Raw genomic sequence first — 27,807 nt, 5'->3', positions numbered from 1 at the left:
CTATGTGTTTGTTTGAATTCATATTACATATATTTCATTTATTCAAAGTAAACTATGGGCTGATATGTATCTACAAACTCAGCATTGCTTGACCAGCATAATTTCATGTTCATCCCAGATAGACTTTTTATTGTTTTTCCTACATATCCACATAGGGAGAGTTGGCTGACTCAAGTGTCCCTAAAGGACATCTGTGTGTAACATTACTTATCAATTTTGAAAAGCCTATGTCAGTGAAGGTGCAGTATACATGAAAATTAATTTTAATCATTTCAGATAAGTATTGATTAGTCTTTTCCAGGCTACTAACAGCTTTGTTAATCATTATACGTTGCCTGGAGATCATGCTTTTGACTTATCAGCCGACCACTTAAATTGACCACTTAAATTAAGCTTTGAAGCACTGTAATGACAAAATTGCTGGGGAATAAAACTCTATTTCCATTTCTTAATAGAGGATTCTGTGGATGAAAAATTTTAAATATGTATGTTTAACACTTTGGGAAGCTAGCTGTATCACTTGGTACTTTGACCTGTCCATACCTTTGCCTTCCTGACAGGATGATCAAGTTAAGTTCATATCCTTGGTTTCCTTCATTATTAGATTTGTAAATGCATCATGGTTTTAGTTTTGCTTTTGATTAATTGATTACTCACTGCAGCAGGGCACTGGGATGCCCCTGCTACTTTAAGGGAGAAAGCAGCCTGAGAAGCCACTTGCAGGTGGCAAAGGGAGGTAATGACCAGCAGCAGGCTGGCCTGGAGCTTTATAAGCCCTGAGCCTGAGCCAGTCAGGTAGTTCACCCGTGGGAGCCACCAAGCAAGAAGCACCTGATAGCAGACCAGCAGGGCTCTTGAATTTGGGAAGAAAGCCACTCTGCAACACAGGGAACAAAAGAAGGTTCCTGGGACAGAGCAGGGCTTGGTTAAACAGGCAAGTGGCCCTGTTTTATCTTAAGCCTAAAAGAAGGCTTGAGGACCTGTCAGAGAGCAGGTGCTCACTATTGTACTAGTAGTTTAGCCTGGAGCCCTGCAAGGGCAGGTAAGGCTTACTTAGAGAGCCAGCAGCCCAGTAGGGGCCGAGAGTGGGACTGGCGGTGTCCCAGAGAGAGGCCATGGGAGAGATCAGAGGCTCTCGCAGCCTAGAGAGATGCCAAGAGTAAGACTGAGGGGTCTGGCAGCCCAGAGAGGAGCCAAGAAAGGGGCCAAAGGAGGGACCAGAAGGTCTGGCAGATCAGAGGAGAGTCGAACGAGGGGTTGAGTGAGAGACTGAGGGGCCTGGAGACTTGAGTGGGACTGTGTGGGAGACTGAGCAGTCCAAGGGTCCAGAGGAGGGCTGCATGAGTGTGTGTAACAAAGAAAATGTCCATGATGATGCTATCTGCGAGGCTTGGGGTGTGGTATAGGGAAGGTACAGAGCTACTCAATTAAGCCTTAAGGCTACAGGTGTCCTGCAGAGGCACCGTCAGGTTGAGAGGGCCTATTTGAGCCTGAGGGCATAGTTGAGACTAGCAGGAGTGCAGGGGAACTCTGTTGGAGATTTGGTAGGACTGAGGCTCACTCAGGCCTGCGGGCAGCCTCCTTTATTCCACCTTTAATGTGACCAAGGCATGGCAGGCGAGCAAACTGAGCCTTGCAGGGCTCCAGGCTAAATTACTAGTACAATAGTGAGCACCTGCTCTCTGGCAGGTCCTCAAGCCTTCTTTTAGGCTTAAGATAAAACAGGGCCACTTCACTTGCCTGTTTAACCAAGCCCTGCTCTGTCCCAGGAACCTTCCTTTGTTCCCTGTGTTGCAGAGTGGCTTTCTTCCCAAATTCAAGAGCCCTGCTGGTCTGCTATCAGGTGCTTCTTGCTTGGTGGCTCCCACAGGTGAACTACCTGAGGGATGGCAATACTAGTCAGAGCCGAGCAGAAGCTGTACAGCCACCAAGGAGCATCACGGCTGCACCCTGAGACTCGGACCTGCTATATTCACCCACAAAACCAGTTTCTCCTTTCTCTGTTGCAACAAATCTGGTTTCCTTAAAGTAACCCACCAAATTATTGCCCTTTTTAGAATTTGCTATGTATGCAGAGGTTCCAGGAGAGGGCTTAGTAGTTCAGATGCAGAAATGCTTGTTTTATTGGTGACTTACATTTCTTTAATACAAAAATTAGTTTAGTGTACAAATTGATATAACCGGCCACAGTCCAGCACAATGGAGAAAACTAAACACATTTTCTTTTCAAATTTTGTCAATATACTATTTCTGCTGTTTGAAAGGCTACTGGCTATGTCATGAAGGAAGTATTTCCAGGAATAATTTTTAAGAATAATTGGCATAAATCCACCACATTAATATCTCTTCTCACGATTAAGAGAGCAGGTATCTCAGAAGTTATTCTGATTTTACACTTTGGTTAATGCATGCCTGTTTCTCCATGGACCTAAATCCACTTTTTCCTAGTTGATTGAGATTTTGGCAGAATGAGGAGTATAAAATACAGCTCTGTGTGTAGAGTGTAGGTGCCAGCACTACCCAGTCTGTTAATTATATAGTTTTGGTAGTAAGAAGTAGCAAATGTACTAGCTGATACACCTGTAGTATATACATTGGAAGTATTCTTGGGGTTCAGTCATAAGTAATGATATATTCAGAAATGTCCACAAAAGAGTTTGTGTGAACCCACACATTTAGTATTCTGTATATAAACAAAACAAGAAAAATATATACATACTTGCAAAGCTTTCATACCAGACAGGTTACCTCTTGATGTCAGATTTATCACTGAGTAAAACCACAGACTCCAAAAAATGTCCCTTCCTTCCCAGTTACTTGCATATTCATTCAAAGGATAGGTAAGCTGCACATTTTTAAGCCTTGCTTTAAAATGCTTGCAGCAATTGCATAGAAAAATTACATCACATTTCCAAAATTGTACTGAACCATTAAATCTTGAGAGTTTTTATAAATGCACAAAAATGAAGTCTATTATTTCGTTGGTTAAAGCCTGATAAAGCCACTCTCACTGATTACGTTATATTTGTTAAAATAGGCTCATTAGTACATTTTCTCTCAGTTCTTATTATTCTGAATAGTCTTTTTCACTGTGATACTCTCACTATTGTAATTGCAGCATGGAACACTTAAGTGTACTCAGCAAGTCTGATGTATTTATTCCTGTAAGGGTTAAACTGGATAGCATGCACAACACTTTCTTACTTAGTACATATACTCAAAGGTTTCCAGCTTTGTTATGGAAGTTGTTTGCAATCGGCAGGATACTGTCTTGTAAGGCCCTGACAACACAACAGACTGCACAACTGTTATCTACATTGGTTTTATGCACCCGTGTAAATTACACTGTAATGTCGAGTGAACAAATGACCAGTTATTCTGAAATAGCCATTCATAGCAGGTGCAATTACAGTGCTTTCCTATTAAGGAGCATATATATTCACCTGCTTGCATTGAGGGGACAGATTACAAATATACAAGTATAATTTATACCACTGTAGTTCTACCCCTGAAGTCTCCTGGTGTAGGGGTTGTCATCATCTGTCAATTTTTTTTATTTATATCAGCTGGAACTATCTTACCAGCATGGTCATTTTAGCAGCTGATAAATTGTTTAAACTTGCTATTTCCACTTATAGGGCTTAGCCAGCTTTTATTAATAGCACTACCACACCCCAGTATGGGCCTTGACTACTTACAGTCCCTTAATTAGCAAGAACATCCAAAATATAACTTCAGTTAACTTTGCAAGTGAAAACCAGTCAAAAAACAAGCAATGTTTTTCAAGCAATACAGGTTCCATTATATTTCATACTATGTAACAGGATGTAAAAACTATACAAATGTACTTGTCTGATGAAACTTTCCTATGAGCACATTTTTAAGAGATGTGGAGGATGATGAGTCAGAACTACAGTTTATTTTTGCAACTGTCTTCCTCCTTTTGTTTAGTGATGTCTTAAAAAATACTTTTTAAAACTGAAGTGAAAAATTAGAGGACCACAACCAGGAAATGAATTATACTGCAAGAAAATGAAAAATAATTGTTCTGCATGTTTGCATATATATAGGAACTTTAATTTAGCCAGCCTTCAAGACAGGATCAGTGAAGAGACAGCAGCACAAATTTTAGAATGTCTTAACAACCAGAGTACATACTCATAATCTCTGGAGAGTTTGGAGTTCTCTAGCTAGAATGTACTAAAGCCCATTTTGGGTACTTTAGTGTATCTGCGGGGTTCGAACAGGAGAAACATCTTCATTAACAACCACTCCTTAACACTAAGGTAGAACAGCAAACAGCAACACAAGATAATGCAGTTCAGACACTGCCCAATGCTGATACAGGGATCCGGGTTTTCCATTTCCCACGGAAAAATGGAGAAAACCATGGATTTGCCATTTTTATCAGAGAAAACATGGATTTTCCCTTTTAGCAGAGAAACCCACAGATTCCCTGCTTTTGCAAAGAGCTCTGCAGGCTGGCAGAGCTCCAGTCTGCAAGAGCTGGCTGCAAAAAGGGTGGGAAACCCCCAGCCCTGCCTGAAGGGGGAGAGAAAGGGGGAAAAGGCAGGGCTGGCTTGGCTCAGGCTCACTCCTTGCTGCTGGAGCTTGTGCAATAAGTGGGACTTGCTGGGGACACGGGCAGGGCTGGGGGGGCCCAGGAGCCAGCCCCACCCCCACCCAAGCCTACAGCAGGCAGCAGCAGGTGGGGAGCTGGCACGTGCTGCTTCTTCTGTCAGAGGCAGGGAGCTGTGGACCTGGGGCCCTGGCCCCATAGCCCTGGCAGCTGGGGGCCCACTCTGGCAGGGCTGGGGGGGCAAGGGCTGTGGGTGGGGGGCAAGGGGCTTGAGCAGGGCTGGGGGGTTAGGGGGCAGTGGCAGGCACCAGCAGGGCTGTGGGGCTGGGGGGGGGGCAATGAGGGACACCAGCAGGGCTGGGAGGGTTTGAGGGGAGCAGTGAGGGACACCACAGGGCTGGGATGTTGTGGGGGAAGCAGTGAGGGGCACAAGCAGGGCTGTGGGGGGGTAGTGAGGGATATCAGCAGGGCTTGGGAGTTGGGGGCAGTGAGGGGCACCAGCAGAGCTGGGGCGCTGTGGGGAGGGGGGAATGAGGGTTGGGGGCCTCTCGAGGGGCAGTGAGGGGCACCAGCAGGGCTGGGGGGGTTGGGGGGCAGTGAGGGGCACCAGCAGGGCTGGGAGGCTGTGGGGGCGGGCAGTGAAAGACACCAGCAGGGCTGGGGGGGGGGCAGTGAGGAGCACCAGCAGGGCTGTGGGGTGGGGGGGGCAGTGAGGGACACCAGCAGAGCTGGGGGGCTTTGGGGGTCAGTGGCAGGCACCAGCAGGGCTGGGGGTTTGGGGGGGCAGTGAGGGGCACCAGCAGGGCTGTGGGGGGCAGTGAGGGGAGCCAGCAGGGCTGGGGGTCTGTGGGGGGGACAGTGAAGGACACCAGCAGGGCTGTGGGTGGGGGGCAGTGACAGACACCAGCGGAACTGGGGGACAGAGAGGGACACCAGCAGAGCTGGGAGGGTTTGGGGGGCAGTGAGGGACACCAGCAGGGCTGGGGGGGGCAGTGAAGGGAACCACCAGGGCTGGGGAGGGGGCAGTGAGGGACACCAGCAGGGCTGGGGGGGTTGTGGGGGGAGTGAGGGGCAGCAGCAGGGTGGGAGGGAGGCTGGGGATGCCTTTAATTTTACTCACAGATTTGGGGCTGCACCGTGCCCCAAACTTCCCATGGCTCTGCTTCCCCTGGGGCACCATGCCCCAAACCCCCTGGCATGGCAGAGCCCAGCAGCTGCAAGCAGGCAGTGTCCGTTGCTTCCAGGGCTGCAACAGGGGCGGGCAGCCACCTGCAGCTGGATGAGAATAGGCTGGGGCCAGTGGCCGCTGCAGGCTCAGGCCAGCAGTGGCTCCAGGCTCTTCCCAGTGCTCTGCCTGTCTCCACCCCAGCCTCGGCTGAAGCAGCCCCAGGAGCAGCCAGCGTCAGCTGCCTGCACCAGGGCACGGTGCAGCCCAGCGGCTACAGGGAGCTGGTATTGGCCACTCCTGGGGCAGCTGCAGCAGGAGCTGGGGTGAGTGGAGACAGGCAGAGCCCTGTGGGGATCAGGGCACAGTGCAGCCCAGTGGCTGCAGGCAGCTGGTGCTGGCAGCTCCCAGGGCCGCTGCAGCCAGGGCTGGGGTGAGTGCCACGCCCCACACCACCCTGGGGCTCTGCTTGTCCACACTCATCCCAGCCCATGCTGGAGCGGCCCTGGGAGCAGCCAACACAGGAACCTATACCTATTCCTTATATTATGAAGTAGGTTCGCTTTCTGCGAATTCGTTTTATGCGATGTTCTCCAGGAACGTGTGTACTGCATAAATCGAGGGAAACCTGTAATTCTGTGAAAGAAGGTACTAAATCCCATTGCACTGTTTTTCTGCTACAGTTCCTCTGTGACTTGCTGCAAGTCATGTGACCTTTTTGGTTTTCCTCACCTTACAATAGGGTTGAAAAAACTTAACTTGTTAAAGTATGTAGTGCAGTTTGAAAGCCTCAAATAGTAGCTACCTGTATAAAAACAAAAAGTAAGTGTGCATTTAAATCCTACAGTAGGAAGATTGCAAATTAAATATCTTTAATATTTCAAAACTTCCCCTTCCAGTCAGATAAAGCATGGTTAAAACATTTTATCTCTGACACTGGATGTTTATTCTGATGACAGAACAGTCAGACACCAGTTGTCCACAAGGCAGTAAATTCTGAAATATGGTTCTTGCCTCGTTTTTTAACTGTTGTTCTGTTGGGTTTAACAAAGTTGTGTGTTTTGCTATTACTATAATACTAATACAAAACATATTTTTAACTATACAGATGTGAGAAAATGGAAACTCAGCCTTAGGTTGGCTTTGAGTCACTTTTCTGTTACACAGGAAACAATTCTTTAAAGCAGTTGTTGTCATTAGTTGTGCCAGTAATCTTGAGAGGACATAAACTTGCTACTAAGGTTGGCAAGCTGGTTAACTGAATGAACAATTGATCGCTTATTATTTGATCACAGTAAAAAATTGTCAAATATTTCAGGAAGCCGAGAATGCCTTTGTGTAGGTAGTGGCCTCCCCATTTTTTGTATCATAGTATCATCTTTTAGCACAGCATAGCACCTCTGTTTTGGGGAGGAGTGTGGGGAATGGGCAGACCAGGAAAGGCTGTGGCAAGAGAGGGCATTCCTGCTTCCTTTAGGCATATTTGATAATCCTAATGCAGGCAGGAGCACACGCTTATGCTAAAACCACTTCCTGGTCTGGCTGTGCAGGAAGCATGTGGGGCAGTTCCACCTGGTGGTGGCAGCAACACCCAGTTGAAAATCTGTGAGGTAACCTGAGGCAGCACCAGAGTGGTTTTCAACTGGGGGAGCTGCCAAGTTAACAAGTTATGGAGGGGTGCCCTGAACCTAAAAAGGTTGAGAACCAGTGCTAGACAATAACTGTATGGAATAGTAGAGAAAATGTTAACCTGCTTTGCAGAGCAGGCCTATGAGGAAAATGTTACGTATGTTATGTAGTATAGAAGCAGGGAGAAAACAATTAATTGTAGGAGTTCTGGAACAAACAGTAATGATTATTAACAACTTTCATCCAACAATATCAGAATGCTTTACAATATGGGATTAACATCAGCCCAGTTTTAAGCATGAGAGACCTTTAAGGCAGGGAGCTGGAGTTATTTGCCTGAATTAAGATAGTAGGTTGGGAGAACTAGGAATAAAACTTGGTCGACCTGATTACCATTCTGGTACCTTAATGGAGAAAAGGGGTGTACACAAAGAACTGAGTTGGATTCAAAGAAGAATGCAAGAGTTCAACAATAAATATAAAGTGTGAGTGTGAGGAAATATCAGTTACATTTCTGGTTGAAATGATGAAAATGGTCAAATTAGTAAACACGTCCATTGAAACCGTATAAGAAATCTTACAAATTCTTAATATACCTTTAGAAATAGACTTCATATTTCTACAAGAGGAGTTTGTTACTGCACCTTAGATATGCTATTTAATTTACATTTTGCAGAGTAGGACATATAGGAGTAATCCATATGCAGAAGATAGTTACATCACATGCTTTCAGAGTTTCAGAAGTAATTTCTTTCCTAGAAAGTTTAACTAAAGCACCTTGTTATGGCATGCGCAGAATTAATATTCATCCAGGCACCTTTGTATTTTTTGGTTAGAAGGGGATAAAAATAAGTATAAATCACAGAAATGTTAGAAAAACGTGAACATACCAGTACCATAAGAAAACATGTTTATACCATGAGGTTAGAACAGGCTTGTCCAACATGCGGCCCATGGGCTGCCATGCCGTTTTATGTGGCCCGAGCACAAAGCTGCAGCAGCACCACAGAGTGTGGAGCCGCGGCAGTGCAGAGCTGCCGCGGCGGCGGCACAGAGCTGAGGTGGCGGCGCGGGCAGGGAGCATGGAGGGAGCATGGCAAGGCAGGCAGGGAGCGCTTCTGAGCAGCAGCGGTGGCGGCGGCAGCAGAGGCGCAGCGGCGAAGGAGGCAGAAAGCGTGGAGGGAGCGCAGAGAGGTGGGCAGGGAGCACTGCGGAGCGCGGAGCCGCGGTGGTGAGGCAGGCAGAGAGCACGGAGGGAGCATGGTGAGGTGGGCAAGGTGGGCAGGGAGCGCTGCGGAGCTGTGGTGAGGCAGACAGGGCGGGGCTGTGGCGAGGCAGGCAGGGCCAGCCTGCGGGCCCCAGCCAGCAGCGAGGGGAGGTGAGCTGCTTACCCCTGCGGGGCCCGGGGGAGTGGCCCCACGCGGGAGGGCAAGCAGTGGCCGCTGGCAGTGCCAGCCTGCGCCTGCCTTCTCACCCCCCGCCCCCCACTTCAAGCCAGCCCCGCTGCCGTGCCCTGCCCTGACCCACAGCAAGGCGGCTCCTGCTCCACCGGTCAGTCTCCCCACCGGCTCTCCGGGCCCAGCCGCCCACACGCAAGGCCTCAAGGGGGCCGCTTCTCATGTGCTGCTGGGGAGGAGAGCAGCCCGGCTGGTGCAGACCTGGCCAGCGTCCTCCCGTCCCCAGCAGCACATGGGAAGCTGGCTTCAGCTGCATGCTGCTTTTCCTGGCCGGTGCCAACCCGGTTCTGCCCAGGTGAGTCCTGCAGCACCGTGTCAACCCGGGCATGGCACTGGCAGGCCGGGCAGGCCCCAGGTTAACCCCAGCCTGGCCCTGCGGCTTTTCCAGCACCAGGTCAACCTGGTTGTAGCCAAGCAGCTCCTGCAGCACCATGTCAACCCGGGGCATGCATGCCATGTCAACCAGCGCCATGTCAACCCCTGCAACTTCATTGGTGTCAAAGGTCACGTGACATCACTTCCTGATATGATACCACTTCCTGTGACGTCTTTGAATATGGCTCGCTGGCCCACTGGGTGATAAAAAGTTCATGATCTGGCCCCACATTCAAAAAGGTTAGACACCCCTGGGTTAGAACATAGCTGTTGCTGCTTACTAACTAATGTCTGTATCTGGTGTTTTGGAACTTTATTTTTAGTGTTCCAGATGCGTTTTTTGTGTCTGGTGTAGGTCTACTAAAGATTTCGTATTGCAGAGGAAACTGATTCTGGAAAGCACAGCTTATTAAAGACAACATTTAACAGATACACAAAATGTTGACCGAATGGTCAGGCAAATAGAACTTTCTAAACTCACCAATCAAGATAGGAAGGAAGTTAATTTTGTTTTTCCAAATGCAAAGCAAATCAGCTTTTTGTAAAAATAGATACCCCATAATAGAAAAATTACCACTCACATACCACATGTACCTTTCTCCAAAAAATTAGCTGTCAGCACACAGCCAAGAATGCAGCCCGGCAGCTTGGAGAGCAGCCTCCTGCCAGTAAGTCTGTGTGGGGGGAAGTAGTGTGTGTGTGTGTGTGGGGGCGGGGAACAGATCGAGGCCCCCATGGTGAGGGAGGGAGTGGGGCTGGGGCAGGCACTGTCCAGGTGGAGCGGGGCATGGGACGAAGCCATAAATGGCTCATCCAGAGGGTGCAGGGGGGTGGGAAGGGGGCAGCTCCCCACTGCTGTGTGCACCCCCAGGGAGGCACAGGGGGCATATGCCCCCAGGATTTGTGCATGGGGCGAGGGCAGGCTACTCTCTGTGGGCTCAGGGCCAGGGGCTGCACTAGCCTCTCTCTGATGGGAGGGCTGGGCTGCACTTGGGGCAGGCAGCAGCAGCGCTGGGAGGGGGGACTACAAGGTGGCTACAGCAAATTTTGGGGTGGCTGTAGCCCATCCCATAGGCCCCCCTCCCAGTGCCACCGCTGCCTTGCCCCCACCCACCCACCCCGAGAGCAGCCCCGGCCCAGCCCCTGGCCTCAAGTCCACAGCGGGTAGCCCACCCTCACCCCACACATGAATCTAGGGGGCACATGCCCTCTTGTTTCCCCTGGGAGTGCACGGAGTGGTGGGGAACTGCCCCCCTCCCCAACCCCCTCACTCCCTGGATGAGCCACCCACAGCTCCGTCCCATGTCCCAACCTGGCTGGGCAGCACCTGCCCTTACCCCAGCCCCAATCCATCCTTCACAATGTGGGCCTCAATCTGCCATGGCCCTTCCCCCTCCCATGCCCCTTCCCCCTCAAAGACTTACCAGCTAGACGGTGCTCCCCAAGCTGCGGCGCTGCATATCAGCAATCAGATCAGTATCGGCCGATATGGCTGGTTAATAATCAGTTGTTGGTGTTCGCCAAAGAAGTCTTTATCAGTGCACCCCTAGTTTTCTGACTTGGTAATATTTCTGGTACCTTGGTGCCTATTGAAGGGATGCAGCTATAGTGCTTAAAACCTATCTATATTATACCCGAATGCAACTGCCATAACAACCACAGCAGAAGCGTTCATGTTACGGTGCTGTTAGTTTCCAACAAATCTACAAATTCTGCTAAATACCTGTCATCAACAATCTCAGACAGGACATGAAAAAAAGAAAAACAGAGGAGCAATGGCAGTAGACATCCAGTATGAAATGTTATATTCAATGTATTGGTAATTCTGTATACAATAAATAATTATTATTATTAGGCAATAAGTATGGAATCCCAGTGGAATATCATTTTTATGTTTGTGAAGCAAATAGGATGTCTAGATTTTCTTTAAGATGCTGGTGTGAAAACTGAATAAAATTTTGGCCTGAATGGAAGAAGTGCTCCATTAGATTCCAAATCACAGCAAAGAAAAACATGTTGGTTAAATACATACATTTAATTTATAATTAAAGCATAAAATAGTCGTGTATGAACAAGCCAAACACTGAGATCTATTTATCAATAAGGAAGAGGACCTAAAATCTGTTAGAAGTTGACATTTCAGAAGATACACAGGAAAAGACATCACAGTCTGAAAAAACCTTCAGAAAATGGGAGACTACCTCTGACTATCTGAAAAGTTTAGTATAGTCTCCATGATTAGTGCTAATTACAAAAAATAGTTTAGCGCAGTTCTTGGTTTCTCCACACTTGCTAAAATAGCCAACCAAGTCCTGTTCATAGGGAGTGTTCCTGTCAATTAGTAAATACATTAAGATCAATTCTTTTAACAGAATCTACCAACAAACCATTACCTATATAAATATTCTGGAAGTTATCAAGCTGGAAAAAGGGCACATCCTTCAAACCTTGTAAAACACAGATTCTGAGATCATTGTCTCCTATCAGGAAGAGTTGAGCTACAGAACAGGGGTTTGTCTGCAATGTAGCTGGATTCTCACTGATTCAGGTGTAACAAGATTTGAGAGGGGTAATCAAAATTTTATTAAGAAGACAAATAATCTTGCTCTTCTGTAAATCTGAGAATCATCATCCAGAAATGCAAATTTAATTTAAGGTATAATTACCCTCTGTAAGACCAGCCAATAGATACTTTTACATGTAACTATTTAAATTAACATTTTAACGCTCCTGCACATTTAATCACTGACCTTTGAGTAGTTGTTCTTGTACAGTGAAACTTATACAGCACCCTCATTTCATACCTTGCCATACATGGCCATTTTATGCTTTAATTTTAAATTCAATTGTAGGGCTGTTGGTTGTAACCATGCTGGTCTAAGGACATAGGAAGACAAATTAAATGTACTCATTTAACCAATATGCTAGTCTGTAGAACCTGTCCACTGAACAGCTGTTTTCCCCAGCTGAGTCCAGCTCTGGAGCTCCCCCTACCTGTCCACTGGGGACAGCACCAACAGGCAGCAGGAGGGGATGTGCCACTGAACACAGAGAGGAAGGTACTGGCTGCCAGGTACTAAAAGTCCCCAAGCAGTTAAGAATTCCCTCTTCCCTTCTTCTCTGTGTTCAGTGGTACATTCTCGCCTGCTGCTGCTGCTATCTCCAGTACACAGGCAGGGGGAGTTCCAGAGCTGGGTCCCTGGCTGCTGCCCCAGTAATGTAGTCTGCCCATTCCAGTGGGGCTAAGGAGGCTGAGTGAGGGGTGCAGCCTCCTGTAGGACTGCTCAGTGCTCCTGCACTCTCATTTACACAACCTTGAATCTGCCTATGTTTGCAGACGGGGCTGTATTAAGTATGGTCTAAACAGGGACTACAGATTTTTATCCCATTACCTGAATTATCTTTTGTGACCCCTTTATCTCTGTGGGTTTATCATTTATTTGCCTCTATCAGTACTGCCTGCTCCCTCCCTCCTTCCCTTTGTCTTCCCTGTCTTTTGTATTTAAATCACTCTCCTTATTTGATAGCTTGTTCTCTGCATATCCTTCCATAGCATCTGATGAAGGCAACTCTTACTCATTAAAGCTTATCCATCTCTGATTCAGCTAGTTACAAGCAGGGATCCAGGTTTTCTATTTCCTACGGAAAAATGGAGTAAACCGTGGATTTTACCTTTTACCAGAGGCAAACACAGATTTCTCATTTTACAAAAGAAACCTGCGGATTTTGCCATTTTGCAATGAGCTCCGTGTAGGCTGGCAGAGTTCCAGCCTGCAGGGAGCTGGAGGAAGGCGGAGAGATGGGGTCACCATATGCACAGACTTGCACATGGCCCCAGGCAGCTTGCAGAGCAACTTCAGCAGGAAGGGTGGGGGAGAGGGATCTGGGCAGTTTTGGGGCCATGGGTGGCTCATCTGGGGGAGGGCCAGCTCCCTGCTGCCATGCGCACTCTTAGGGGGCAGGGGGACCTATGCCCCCCTGATCTGTACCTGGGGCAGGCACAGGCTGCGGGCTTGGACTTCTGCCCTGCTTCTTTCCTCCAGGGTCTCTGGAGCCTGGCAGGCATGACCTGGGGCAGCTGGGGACAGTGGGGCCACACGGGGATCTCCTCGCTACTGCTTACCCCCCAAACCCTGCTGCCCTGGTGATGCGCCTCCAGTGCCTGCTGCTGCTTTGAGGGGTGCAGCCCCGCATTGCTGCCCTCACTGCGGCCGTGTGTGCAGGAGGTGCATCGCCAGGGCAGAGGGGACAATGGGGGGGGAGCAAGCAGTGGTGAGGAGATGCCCACATGGCTCCACTGCTGCCTGCCGTGCCAGGTTGCACTCGCCAGGCTCCGGAGGCCCCAGAGGAGGGAAGCAGGGTGGCAGGGAACAGCGGAACCATGTGGACAAACTGCCAGCTGCTGTTCCCTGCCACAGAAGGCAGCAGTGGAGCCACGTGAGGATCTCCTCGCTGCTGCTCGCCCCCTGACCCGCTCCAGCGATGCACCTCCTGTGCGCGGGGCTGCAGTGAGGGCAGCGGCACAGGGCTGCGCCCCCTCAGAAGCAGCAGCAGGCAATGGACATGTGTCACCAGTACAGCGGGGGGGGGTGCAGCAGCAGCAAGGAGATCCCCCAGCAGCTGTCCTTAGCCACACTGGGTCATGCCCACAAAGCTCTGGAGGCCACGGGGGGTGTCAGCAGGGCAGGAGCTCGAGCCCACAGCCTGTGCCAGCCCTGGGTACAAATCTGGGGGTTGTGGGTCTCCCCTCTCCCCCAGGAGTGCATACAGTGGCAGGGAGCTGGCCCACCAGAGGGGGGAGCAGAGGCAGGGGCTGCAAACCTGGGTCTATAGCCTAGGCATCTGGGGGCCCCTCTGGTAGTGCTGGGAGAGCAGGGGCTGTGGGTGGGGGGGGCGAGGGGCACCAGCAGAGCCAGGGGGGCTTTAATTTTAATAAAGGATTTTGGGTTTTCTCTAGCAGAGACTTTGTGATTTTTTTAGCAGAGAATTTGGTATTTTTTTAACAGAAACCTAGGATCCCTGGTTATAAGATGCATCTCTACTTTGCCTTTTATTTACATGACTAAATGTGAAGTTTTATATTCCTAGTCTTCTAAACGTTTTTGTTTGTAGTTGTATAGTAAAAATCCTGTATAGAAAACTTGTGTAACTTTCAACTAACTTTTGTTTTTTTAGTTTTACGACCTCTGTTGCAGTTGGAATTACCATCTTTGCAGTGTTTGTAGTCACTATCATTCTGTGCTTCACATGTTCATGCTGCTGTTTGTATAAAATATGTCGCAGACCACGACGTAAGTATCTCACTATTTGCAATTACTTTTCATCTTTTTTTAATAAAGATCTGTTTTTAAATAGCATTATTGGTAAATGAACTTGAATACAAAATCTAAGAACCTGAGACACTTAAAACTCTGAAGTAACAATAGAATTTCCCTAACGGTCAGAAAATATTCAGTGTTTTTAAGGTTTTTTCAACGGTTACATTTATTTTTGTGAGCATAAATTGAAATAATAGATCTCTGTAGAATTTATTTCCTATAGCAGTCATTTACCAGGAGTCCATATAATGCATCTTGAACTGCAGCTGAATTACTGAAATATCATCAGGGCCAGGAGAAAAACAAACCTTCTGAGAATGAGAAACTTTCTCCTCTCCAACTCATGTTAAATTGATAATCTTTGATGTTCCGTTTCTTGGATTATCACTGAGAACTAAGTTATGAAAATCTATTCATGAGATACATTCATCTTTGCTGCGTCACTGCTGACAGAAATCCCAGTTAATTTTCTCTATTATAAATTCTTAAAACGCGTAAAACTTTCTACTTTGAGGTAACTTTTCACTTAATGAACAACCAGCAGTAGAGCTGGGGAAATCTTTGAACAAGCTGTGCTTTGTTGCCACACCAACATATGAAGCATACAGTATCACTTTGAAATATCAACTTAGTTTTCTACTCTGGATGTTGTACAAGAATCTAGTTTAAAATATGAAATCTTGTAAGAACTAGTCCACGAGTCTGTATCTTTTAAAATTAGGAAGAATATTCAGTATGCCAATATTGTATTTACAAAGCTATGCTATTTTAAACATAGCTGTTTTTTTTATGTGAATATATCATAGGACTAGCCTTGTATTTTCTTTTATGTCTTACTGAGGTACTTTCTTATTAGAAAAGTAGTTCATATCTTAATAAATTATAACAAGCTAATCTGTTTTTTCTTCCACTGGGATCACTTTAAGTTCTATTGCACTAAAACCAACTACATTACTACTGTATTTATCACATGTTGAGTGAATGTTTGCAAGTTTTGAGTATAAATTAGATTAAAAATGTAGACCCTATTCTACGATTAAGATAGGGTCTTATCCAGAATCCATAGATAACTGAACTGCAGAAGTGAATTCATAGTTTCTGGATAGCCCCAGAACTCTGTACTGGGGCTTCCACCTGAGATGAACCATAAATACAGAAAAAAAAAAAGGGGGTTCTCCTTTTAGGAAGTAATAGGAAAAGCAGATTCAGAAAGTTTTCTATATCTTTGCTTCAGTTGAATACTAATATTTTTGCTTTGGTCTGTTTATAGCTGTTGTGACCACCACAACTGCTACCACAGTGATCCATGCCCCTTATCCCCAGCAACCAGGAATATCGCCAGGTTACCCAGCAGTACCATATCAAGGATATCACCCTGTACCAATACAGCCACAACCTGGAATGCCGGCAGCACCTTATCCAACACAGTATCCTCCACCTTATCCAACGCAGCCATCAGGTCCACCAGCTTACCACGAGACAGTGGCAGGTAAGGCCAGCACAGGGATAGCAAAACACATTTGGAAAATACATTTTTTTCTTTTTGTCTTAAATGAATCTCTTGGAAGACGCAATGAAGTAGAACATATATTTGTAACTGTACACATAATAAGCCTTACAAGCCTTTTCCACATCCTCTTTCATTTATCAACACCACAATTTAAATCTTTTCTTTCTTTAATACACTTGATCTCCATAGACTTTAGCCAACATTTTGACATTTCAAAGAGGTGAGGTACATATATATATATAGGTATTTTCCAAATGGAAAATTTGTAAGTAGTATAAGAGGATGAAAAATTACTATCTGAATCCATTTTAGAAATCCATGCATTTGGGTGTCTTTTCAGTCTTCCCAGTTAAATGGATATTTTTTTCTAAGCAAGATGCTCTACTTGTGTTTCCAAATAGGATTTCAGCAGCCTTGTAGTTCAGGGAACAGAACTAGACCCCAAAGTTTGCTGGTAGAGGGGTGGTAGCTCAGCTCTAGATATGCAAATAGGTTAACTGCCCACTCCAAAATATCTGTAGACCTTCTGAAAGTATAGAATAGTTCTTTCAGTAAGTGTGGACTGATTGATTAATCCCCACCCCAGGGACAGGCATACACCACCCTTCCTGAGATGCATAAAAAGCACAAGTAACCTCTTCAGATATAAGACTGGTAATTCAGGATGTTCAGTAAAACTAACTTAGAAATCTGAATACTGCATTTACTTGAATGTAAGATGACCCTGAATGTAAGACAACTCCCCAATAATTACATTCTATATATGGAAAATTTATAATTTTAAAAATAATTTTCCAGGTATAAAATTTAATTATTAGAGGTTTGCTTTGAATTTTCCCCCGACCCACTAATGGATCATGGCAAGAAAATCTGGGGCAGGGTGGGGGAGGAAATCAAGTGGCCCCCTTGCCCTCTGTGCCCCTCCTTCCCCAACTTCTTTCCCGCACAGCTGCCTCCTTACTGTCAGACCTTGCTCTGACAAGGGGCATATTTGAAAACACAAATCTTGAAATAAACATACCTATAGTAATTTGCATAAAATTACTACAGGTACCCATAGACTTAGTTCATCCAGAATTGATACATTTTGCCTTTTTTTTAAAACTGCTGAAAGTTTTAGCACAAGTACTTCATAAACACACTTTTAAGCAGCATTTTTGTACCTATTTTTGTTTCTCACGCTAAATTAGTCAAATCAATTCCAAATTCCATCCACTGAGCAGGCCTCAGTTGTTCAAGTCCACAGAGTGTTATCACCAGCAAGTATCCTGCCTCCCAGACTCCTCAGCTGGTGCTTCAGATACTACCACATCCATGGCATCTTACATGCAAGCCCCAAGCCTGGATGTCTTGGGGTTCAGATGGCCCCAAGTCTTGCTTGCTCTTAGCCAAAAGTCCGAAGTTGCAAGCTAGGGAGAAATCCCTCATCTCTACAAAAAAAAAAAAAGTGTGTAGCCAAGATCCTTCCATTAGGAGTCTATAGTATATTCTCATAAGGGTGCTTGCTCACAGTGCAATGGACAAGTCTCCACTTTCAACTACACAATGCTATTCGATGTCAGGGAGAAGGGAATCTCCCTTTCTGGGTACAGCAAATCCACCTGGACCAATTTTGCCTATACCATGGTGGTGATCATGGCATCTCCCCTACTAGGTAAGTATTTTGTACCTACTTTTGTACTTTTTTTTTTTTTTTTTGCAAAAATATTAATTTCTGTGTGTGTGTGTGTGTGTGTGTGTATGTGAGTGTAAAACGGTACCTCTAACAAACTACCTTGTGACTGCTGTAGTTCACTTGACAATCCAAAACACACTTTTACAGTTACGCCATTCTTAGTCCTGTTACAAAGACCACACCACACATCAGCATGCCCGCACACCCACCACCGCCACCTTTAAACCATCCATTTTTACTGGAATAACTGAATGGTTAGGATAGACTTAGACAGGCTTTTAAATGAAATGCATTCTTCTTCAGGTCTGAAGAAAAAGCATACGTGGTTGTTAGAAACAGGCTGCAGGACTGTGAAATTAGAGATGAGAGGGAATCCCAGGGGTTGCCAACAAGAAAATCACAGAAGAAAGGATAGCTTGGTTAACGGAAGATCAAGTCTTTTCAAAAGGGAAGTGAGTCATTATCCCTTGTGTGAGGGAAAAATGTATCTGGAGTCATAGATTCATTCATGGATGTTAGGGTCGGAAGGGACCTCAATAGATCATCGAGTCCGACCCCCTGCATAAGCAGGAAAGAGTGCTGGGTCTAGATGACCCCAGCTAGATACTCATCTAACCTCCTCTTGAACACCCCCAGGGTAGGGGAGAGCACCACCTCCCTTGGGAGCCCGTTCCAGACCTTGGCCACTCGAACTGTGTTCTTCCTAATGTCCAGTCTAAATCTGCTCTCTGCTAGCTTGTGGCCATTGTTTCTTGTAACCCCCGGGGGCGCCTTCATGAATAAATACTCACCAATTCCCTTCTGTGCCCCCATGATGAACTTATAGGCAGCCACAAGGTCGCCTCTCAACCTTCTCTTGCAGAGGCTGAAAAGGTCCAGTTTCTCTAGTCTCTCCTCGTAGGGCTTGGTCTGCAGGCCCTTGACCATACGAGTTGCCCTTCTCTGGACCCTCTCCAGGTTATCCGCATCCTTCTTGAAGTGTGGCGCCCAGAATTGCACGCAGTACTCCAACTGCGGTCTGACCAGCGCCCGATAGAGGGGAAGTATCACCTCCTTGGACCTATTCGTCGTGCATCTGCTGATGCACGATAAAGTGCCATTGGCTTTTCTGATGGCTTCGTCACACTGCCGGCTCATGTCCATCTTGGAGTCCACTAGGACTCCAAGATCCCTTTCCACCTCTGTGCCACCCAGCAGGTCATTCCCTAGGCTGTAGGTGTGCTGGACATTTTTCCTCCCTAGGTGCAGCACTTTGCATTTCTTCTTGTTGAACTGCATCCTGTTGTTTTCTGCCCACTTGTCCAACCTATCCAGGTCTGCCTGCAGCTGTTCCCTGCCCTCCGGCGTGTCCACTTCTCCCCATAGCTTTGTGTCATCTGCAAACTTGGACAGAGTACATTTGACTCCCTCGTCCAAGTCGCTGATGAAGACATTAAAGAGTATCGGTCCAAGGACCGAGCCCTGCGGGACCCCACTGCCCACACCCTTCCAGGTCGAGACCGACCCATCTACCACGACTCTTTGGGTGCGACCCTCTAGCCAATTCACCACCCACCGGACTGTGCAGTCATCCACATCACAGCCTCTTAACTTGTTCACCAGTATGGGGTGGGATACCGTATCTAAGGCCTTCCTGAAGTCTAAGTATACGACATCCACCCCTCCTCCTGTGTCCAGGCATTTTGTAACCTGGTCATAGAAAGAGACTAGGTTGGTCAGGCACGATCTGCCCGCCACAAACCCGTGCTGGTTTCCCCTCAGCATAATTTGCCCTGCCAGGCTCTCACAAATGTGAGCCTTGATAATTTTTTCAAAGACTTTACCAAGGATGGAGGTGAGACTGACTGGCCTATAGTTGCCTGGGTCCTCCTTCCTCCCCTTTTTGAAAATGGGGACCACAAAAGTCAGACAGATTGTAGTGTGCCATGAAGTCAATATTGGTGTTCAGTCCTTTGTTCTTAGTGTCCTGCTAGCTTATGAATTTTTGCTCCAAAGCCCATCTTTTGAAGTTATGTAAATCTCCCTTGAGCGTAAGCGTAGTGAAATCAGAAAGTCAGTAGTTGTTCTGTGAAAAGTGCTCTCCTAAACAGGATTCTGTGTCTGTCTTTTTCCTGTGATCATTCATTCTGGTGTATACTTTTAGTGTAGTTTCACCCACATAGTTTCCATGAGGGCATTTTGTGCACCAAATGAGACATATGACACTTTAGGATACGCATGTATAGGATCCATGGATTCTGATTAATTTGTTGTGGGTGGTGCTGATTATTGTAGCATTGGAGATGTGCTGACAGTTTTGCCTCTGTTGATAAGTCAAGGGTGGGAATATTTCCCTCAAAGCTTGATCTTTATCAAGTATAGGCTGTAAGTGTTTATGATGACTCCTGTCGGCTCAGGTCTGGGGCAGTATGTGAATACCCACAGTGTGCAGGCACAGGGGGTTTCTTTTTGTTTTCAGAAGGTTACTTTGGGTTATTTGTGTGGCTCTTTCAAAGATACAGACTGTTTCTCTGCTGAAGTGTCCTTGTTTTTATAAAGTGGTATTAGGATGATGTAGCCGTGAGAGTTAGAAATTATGTGAGGCAAAGATTTCTTAGCATGATATCTTAATTGAACCAGCTTTATAGTTGGGATAAAGTTAGATGATTTTCTGAATGCAAGACATTCTTCTTCAGGTCATCTTGTATAAAGGCAGATTTCAGGCTGGCAAGGTGAGTGTTGTGAGTATTCTCACAGTAGATGTGTTGGGATTTGAGGGTCTGACTGTAGATTACAGCTTCAAATTTATTAAATGTCAGAGAGAGAAGTTCCACAAAGCATAGACAAAGGAGAATAAATTGTTGTGTTGGAACTTAATGCTGGTAGGCAGTGAACTAAACTGTTTCTAATGGGAGGCAGCCTTTAACTGGGGCAGAAAAAAATTGGTTCCAGTGGAATTTAAGGGCTAGGATGATACACTTGCACTACTGCACTTAGGCTGAAATAGATAGCAGAATTCTACATAAAATGAGATTTAAGCAAAGCCAGATCCAGGAGTGTACCACAGGAGCCTCCAAGGACTTTTTCCAAGTCCCTAAAGCAGTGGCCTCCAACCTTTTTATGGTGAAGATAAATTTTTGGTACCCCAAGATCTACTGCCTCCCCCCCCCACCTGCCCTGCCCCCCTGCCCCCCAGACAAGCTGCCCAGGCTCTGACCCCACTCACCCAGCCCAGCCCAGCAGGAAGTGTAGCTCAGCCCAGCCATGTGCGTCCTGCCGCTCCCTATCATGGAGCCTCTGACAGACTGAGATCTGCTGTCAGAGGCTTCACGATCAACCAGTCAGTCGAGATCAACTGGTTGGTGACCACTCCCCTAAAGCAAGTGACAGTCCCTCCACTCTTCCTCTCCATGCTAGAGGCATCTCTCCTCCTCTTCCCACCCCGCAATTTGTGGCTGTTGCTTTCTCCATTGTCCTGGACTGAGGGAAGCACCAGAGCCACTTTTGCCTACCCCAGTTGGGCTGCTAGGGGTTGGGCTCAGCTGGGGATGGGGACAGAGGCAGCAGAAAGGGAGTGGGGGGGTTCCCCTTCCCTGTGCCTGCTCCCAGAGAATTGGGCAGTAAAGGGGACCTATTCTCCAAACTGCTGTTCCTAGCCCCCCACTCTGATGCTTGCCCTGCTTCCAGGATTGTGGGTAAAGCAGCCACAGCAGTTGGGAATGGGAGGGGATGGGCTGGGGAAGGGAAGGGAGGGGAGATTTTCACCTGCTTTAGGGACTTAAAGTCCCCAGAAGCTTCTGCTGCATGGTCTGCCCACACTGATGGGGGCAGAGGAGGCTGGGAGCAAGGGTTGCAGCCAACCTTGCTGTGTAGGTTATGCTTCCTCCCCCCCACTCCTTTGGGAAATCCTGGATCTGCCCCTCCCCCCTGATTTAAGAAAGCTTGTAATGAAGGGATTTGTGAAATCATAGCAAGAGAAGATTGGGGTACTACAAGATAACTGTACACAGTAACAGTCATGATTTCTCATGACAGCTACATTTCACTGGAATAATGCAGCTGTTAGCCATCAGCCATCGGGGTATATTACAAGTGCAAGAGGGACACCTTACTCAGCAACTGACCCATAACTATGGAAACTATGTTTGGAAGATATTAAAACAGCTATGGACCTCAGAACTTTAAGAGTAAAACATAATGCTCATTTTTATGTAGCTTTAAATAATATCACCCCCCAAAATTTCCTGGTGAATAGGAAGTGAAGGATTTTTTTTTAAAGGGCATTTGAATTTAATGTGTAAAACACTTGGGTGCAACAGGCATAGACAGAGGGGTTGTAGAGGATAACTGTATGGATCTGTGGGACAAATGGTTGCCTGTAAATGCAAGAAATGACACATTGGCCAGGGAGTCAAAACACAGGAATGGGGGACTGGAAGAGGACTCCCGGGCCAATGTGTCGTTTCTTGCATTTACAGGCAACCATTTGTCCCACAGATCCATGTATTATAAACTATTCCATGTTCTTGATGGTACTAAGTTGGCACTCTTAAAATTCCTTTTTAAATGGTAAATTAATAAGGTACTCAGGGAGCATCTCCCAAGTAATCTTACTTTTCTACTGAGAGGTTTCCTTAAGTCCTTTCTTGTCTTTCATCCAAAAGTTTATTTTCACTTATCTTCAAATTAATAATTTTACCTGACCTTTCAAGCATGTCCCACTGCTCCCTACTGGATGAGCTGTTTTGATACGCAACCTTCTAATATGGGCGGCAGTCTGTGGGAAAGAGAACATTACTTAAGCAGCAAAAAATATGCTTAGTGCTGTAATGGATATACAGACCACTTCAAAAAGCTTCCATGCTCAAATCTGTGAAGTATGAATGTGTCCTCAGTTACCACTAGTAAATTATTTTCTGACAATTAAAATGCAAAACAAGCTGAACCTCTGAAACATGCATTTGAAACTAGCATAAGGCACACACAAACTTCCAAACATAAATAGACAAGTATCCTTGGGTGAATTTGATATCTTTTATTAGACCAACCCAAATAGTTGGAGAATAGTTATTAAGCAAGCTTTCAGGTTCAAAAACCCTTCGTCAGGCTAAGGACGTTTCAGCAGTTGGTGTGTGCTCTTCCTGGATGAACATAAATATGCATTCTAATAGTACTTTCCTCTTTTTTGCAGCTGGTGCTGGAGCACCCTACCCCGTCAGTCAGCCCCCTTACAATCCTGCTTACGTGGATCTTCAAAAGCCTACCTACTGAATGGATCTGCTCTTATGTGCCTGCTTGCAAAACTTCCTCTTTTTTTAAATCTAATTTGTGCTGTCTGTGGCATACAGCTGTAGCAAATTTTGGTAAAATTCAGCAGCAGCCCTTTGTCTTACTAAAGAGGCTATCTAAATCTATACCTGTTTTTTAAAACTATATCAAACGCAGCAAGAAAGCAATCCTCACTTGAAGTTATTCGTTTATACCTCAAGAAAAAACAACAGAACTTGTTCAAAATTTAGAAAAGCAGGAAGGAGTACTTCAACCACGAGAACCACAATGATGTTTGTTGTGCAATAATTTTTAAGTATGTTAGAAGGGGCTACTCAAAAATAAGATAATTAGTAGTGAGCAATCAGAGCTTTATCATTATTTGCATCCTATTACAATAAGTGAATTTTAATGAAGTTTCCTGGCTGTTAAGCAATCTGCCTGTTTTCAAGTTACTACACTTAAGTAAAAGGAGGAGAATTTCTTTTTCTGGAATATAGTCGGCACAACATGGCATAACAGAACATGGGCTGATCAATTCCTTGTCTTCCTTTCCATTTTTAAAGTTTAAAGCATGAAAACTTAGTAGGTGACTGTTCACTCCATTTGTTTAATTCATTGATCTCCCTAGTCAAAAAAAAATCTCTATAGAAAAAAATTAGCATATCAGAAGCTGAAAATCTAGATGCTGCATGAGAAGAATTAGATGGGAATTTATTTGCTTTACCACTGCAGTTTATGATCTTCAGCTGCTACTGGAAAAAAATTCACTATGACCAAGTGATACATTTGACCTGTGAAGGAGCACAGTGCATTTCTTTAATCTATCTTTAACAAGATCAGCCAGAGGCAATATTAAGTCCTGCTCATTTACATGGGAAATAATTAAATTTATAAGGTATAGGAAGATGCATCTCTCTTGCCAGAAGTCAAGACACAGACTTTACGTCTTCATTCTTCCCTACAGTTAAGATAAACTATTCTAGAAGGAAGATGCATCTTTCGTTAAAAATAAATTTTGAGTTGAAACATAATAATGGTGAAACAAGAAATCTCAACTGGCTGTATAGGAGATTAATTTTGCTGTCCATTTAATTGACTGTTGAATCAGAATTTGGATAATTAAAAGGTGACAGGATTTGGCCCTAAAATTGCAAGATTTGATATAACTGGCAGTTGCACATGTCTAGGGAAAGGACTGGAATTTTTTTTGTAAAAATATCTGTATGAACCACCAAATTTGACTAGGGACTACAATACTTTTCATTTCTCTACAGCCAAATATAGTACTGACCTTTCTGCTTTAAATGTACTCCATAACCAAATTTAAAAAACTCTACACAGCCATTTCTGAAATTGAAATAAGACATATTGTTCCTCAGTGAAGCTATCGGTTAAATATTATTTTAATCAGCGTACTGTAACTAGTGACATATTTCAGAAATGTTGCTCTCATTCTGGTTTCACTTGTCCAGAAGTTTACAAGCCACTTCTTTTGGGGTCTTATATTTAGAATGTTAAAAAAATTGTTTGTAAAGAATTTATTCTTTCACTAATAGCAGTATTTGCCTTGCATCTCTGTAGAGGGTTATCATAATGGAAACTGTCACTGTCCAGAACAGCTTTTTTTTTTTTTTTTTCAGATGACAATTTATATTACCGCTGCCTGAAACTAAAATGCAGTCAAGTCTGTTTCTGGTGTTTTTTTTATGTAGCTGCCCATGTCCTCATGCTATATCATGAGGCTCTGTGCACCTTTCTTGTTGCACAGGACCACAGAGACCAAGTGTTGAGTAAAAAAATAAATAAATAAATAATGTGCCAAGAAAAATTCACAGAGCAGAAATGGGGTACACTAGGCATGATGCTTTCTCTTTACCCTGCAACCAGGAGATTCTGTAGCACTTGACTGCAAATACTGTTCTCTTAAGGTTATGTGGGAACACCTGATAAGGAGACAGTTCCTACTAAACATGGATATACCTCCCTAGAAATCCCGCACATTTTAGAGCAGAAACCATTACAGAATAATTCTGCAATATTTCTAATTCATTCAGTGTGGCTTCTAGCCATTCACAATAGGAGTGGCTTAGGAGTCCACACACAGCAGGGGGGACTCAGACCATTAAAGCAACAAGATTGGACCACTGCCAAGATAGAATCTAACCAGAAAGGTGCAGCCACTCAGCATGGATGCCCTGATTTCATCAGAGTTGGACTAGAAGTTTTTGTAATTGAATGGCTCGGTATGATTACAAGGCTGTAGCTCTGCACTTGTGACTCTTCCTATACTCAGAGTGATGATAACACTTCTTTTTGTAGTATCATCAGGGTAATGCATTTTGACATAAATCCTCCTCTTGCAGGCTCAAGGGGAGAGCTTGGCCTAAGATGCAGGCATGCATCCTTCCTCTGTAACCTACAGATCTTAGCTCTGAGAAACAGGTCCATATAATGACAGTGGAGAAGGAAAGTTAATATCAAAACCTATTTTCGTTTCAGAGTAGATATGGGCCAAATAACATATGCTGGATGTTCAAAGAGGTGGCTGAGGGACATGCCATCTTATAAGGACAGTTCCATCACTTGGTTAGGAATGGGATAAGGCAGGCTGTAAGGGAGTCAAAGGTCTGCAGGCTACATCCAGCCCATGGAACCACATGAACCTGTGGCATGCAGAGCCACTCCAGTGGACAGGCTGGACCCAGTTCCATGTGCACTGCTTGCAGCACAAGGGGTGCAAGCTGCATGCAGTGCCCACTCCAGAGCTGGTCTGGATCAGGCTATGCCAGAGCCATTGCTCAGAGCAGTCCAGCAGGACCACATGCAGCACGTGCTCCAAGCCAGCCCCATGCTGCAAGCAGAGCCTGTGGTGCCAGACCCTGCCCATGAGCCAACTGCACCACACGCTGCCCCCACTCTGGGACTTGTGCTACCTGCAGCATTCGGGTTGGACTTGGTGCTGCAAAGCCCATGGCCCAGGGAGCCAACATGGGGCATGGGTTGCATGCAGCGCCCCATAGGACATCCCTGTGCGATGGCCCTGGTGTACACATATGGCCTGCAGCCCAATCTTGACCAGTTCTCAGAGCCAATGCTTTAGGCCAGTCTGGCGCAGCCCTGCATATAGTGCATACACTATACTAGCCCCCTGGGCCATAGGTAGTGCTTGTGGCACTGGTTTAGCATGTATACCGCCTGCAGCACAAGCCCCACAGCAGGGCTGGCACACACTTCCTGTGGCACCAGGGGCTAGCATGAGCAGTGCGCTGCATATGGCACCCCACAGGACTGCCTCTGCCCACTGGCTGTGGTGCAGCTGGATCCAGCTTACAGACAGAGATCCAGCTTAAAGCTTCAGAGATCCTTAAACTGGATGAGTTTGACACCTCTGCCTTCCTGTGCGCATATTAGTGGAAGCTATGTTTATAATGACAGAAGGTTTACTTAATATATTAACTGCTGGTCTTGGAAAGGTGAAGAAGGACAAAATGGGTGCACAGCTGTATGTTTTCCACTTAGCTGAATCTTTCTTGGCAGTAGCATATAATAAAGATGTCATTAGCAGACTTATAAAACAGGACCAAATTTTGTTGTTATTCCTATGCAATTCTAGCAAAATCTGTTTTCATGTAATTTATAGCAAAGTTAAACTGGCATAGGAAGTCTTATTTTATGTATTTATACATGTTATGTATTGAATCTATCAGTCAACACAGCTTATGCAATGTCAAACTAAATACTGTTCGTGGTGTTAGAAAATTGGGAGATTGGTTTAAGGTTCAAAATGTTGTAGAAATTAATGGTTTTTTAATTCTGTAAGTGCCTTTATTTTAGAAATGTCTACTCAATTAAGTGTAGTGACTATTCTATGTTGTATTATATTTACCTGGTAATCCTGGTCTCTCTCACTTACTATAACCTTGCTTTGTAAATTGTTTGTATTTGAACTTGACAAGTTTCCAAAAAAACAAACAAACCAGGCATATAGTCTGTGTACCTCTTTGTAATAAATGCAAATGTATGAAGTATACTGTATCAATTTTACCTTCATAAAAATGCATTTTAAAATGTAATTAGAAACTTCTGCCAAGATTCTAGTTTCTCCAATGTGTATAAATGTATTTGATCATTTTTATTTTTGGCCATCTTATACCTGAATATAATGCTTATGGTTGCTGACAGTAGAGACTGAAGACTCCAACCAGAAAACAGACAAAACAGGCAGGAATAACGTGGACTTCTATATTGCACCTCGAAATGTTTTGAAACTTTTGAAGAGTTTCGACTGCCCTCGAAACAGCGTCAAAACAAAACAGCCAGTGAAATTTTGCACAGCCTTACTAGTTATATACCTCAGGATAACATGAACTGATTACAGTCTAAGCTCCTCCCCTCTAAGCTGCAGCCCCCATAGCTCCCCTCCTAGCACTGCCACCACCTGCCCTGAGTGCAGCGTGGCCCAGCTCCCCCCAGGAAGAGCCCGGAGTCATCCTGGCCCCAGCCTGCAGCTGCAGCCTTGCCCAGCCCCGCCCCATGCAGATCTGGGGACACCCCTGCCATGCCCTCCCAGGGTGTGCACAGTGGCAGGAGCCGCTCCCCCTCCCCACACCTCCTGGATGAACCATGGCTCTGTCCCGCGCCCCGCCCCAGCTGGGCAGTGCCTACCTCAGCCCCACTCCCTCCTTCACCTTAGAGAGTGTTAATCTGCCCCCACACGCCACTTCCCTCCCCCATCCCCTTCCACCACAACAGACTTACCAGCTGGATGCGGCTGTATCAGATCAGTATTGGCCAATATACCTCCTTAAAGATCGGCTATCGGTATCGGCCCCCGAAATCTCTTTCGTCA

At 45.7% G+C, this 27,807-nt stretch overlaps 1 protein-coding gene across 1 annotated transcript in view; it reads left to right on the top strand.

Annotated features, from left to right (window-relative positions):
- The window catches only part of SHISA5 (shisa family member 5), an 83,468-nt gene extending 56,482 nt beyond the window's left edge, over nt 1-26,986 (top strand). The window contains exons 4-6 of the mRNA XM_014595389.3: nt 14,381-14,496; nt 15,794-16,012; nt 22,879-26,986. Coding sequence (XP_014450875.1) covers nt 14,381-14,496; nt 15,794-16,012; nt 22,879-22,958 — 415 coding nt within the window. The 3' untranslated portion in view covers nt 22,959-26,986. The remainder of the gene's footprint in view (nt 1-14,380; nt 14,497-15,793; nt 16,013-22,878) is intronic.
- The last annotated feature ends 821 nt before the right edge of the window (nt 26,987-27,807 follow it).

The sequence above is a fragment of the Alligator mississippiensis genome, chromosome 12 (assembly GCF_030867095.1).
Source record: "Alligator mississippiensis isolate rAllMis1 chromosome 12, rAllMis1, whole genome shotgun sequence".
Classification (NCBI taxonomy): Eukaryota; Metazoa; Chordata; order Crocodylia; family Alligatoridae; genus Alligator; species Alligator mississippiensis.
The sequence above is the reverse complement of the archived record's forward strand: the minus strand, read 5'-3'. Positions and strand labels throughout refer to the sequence as shown.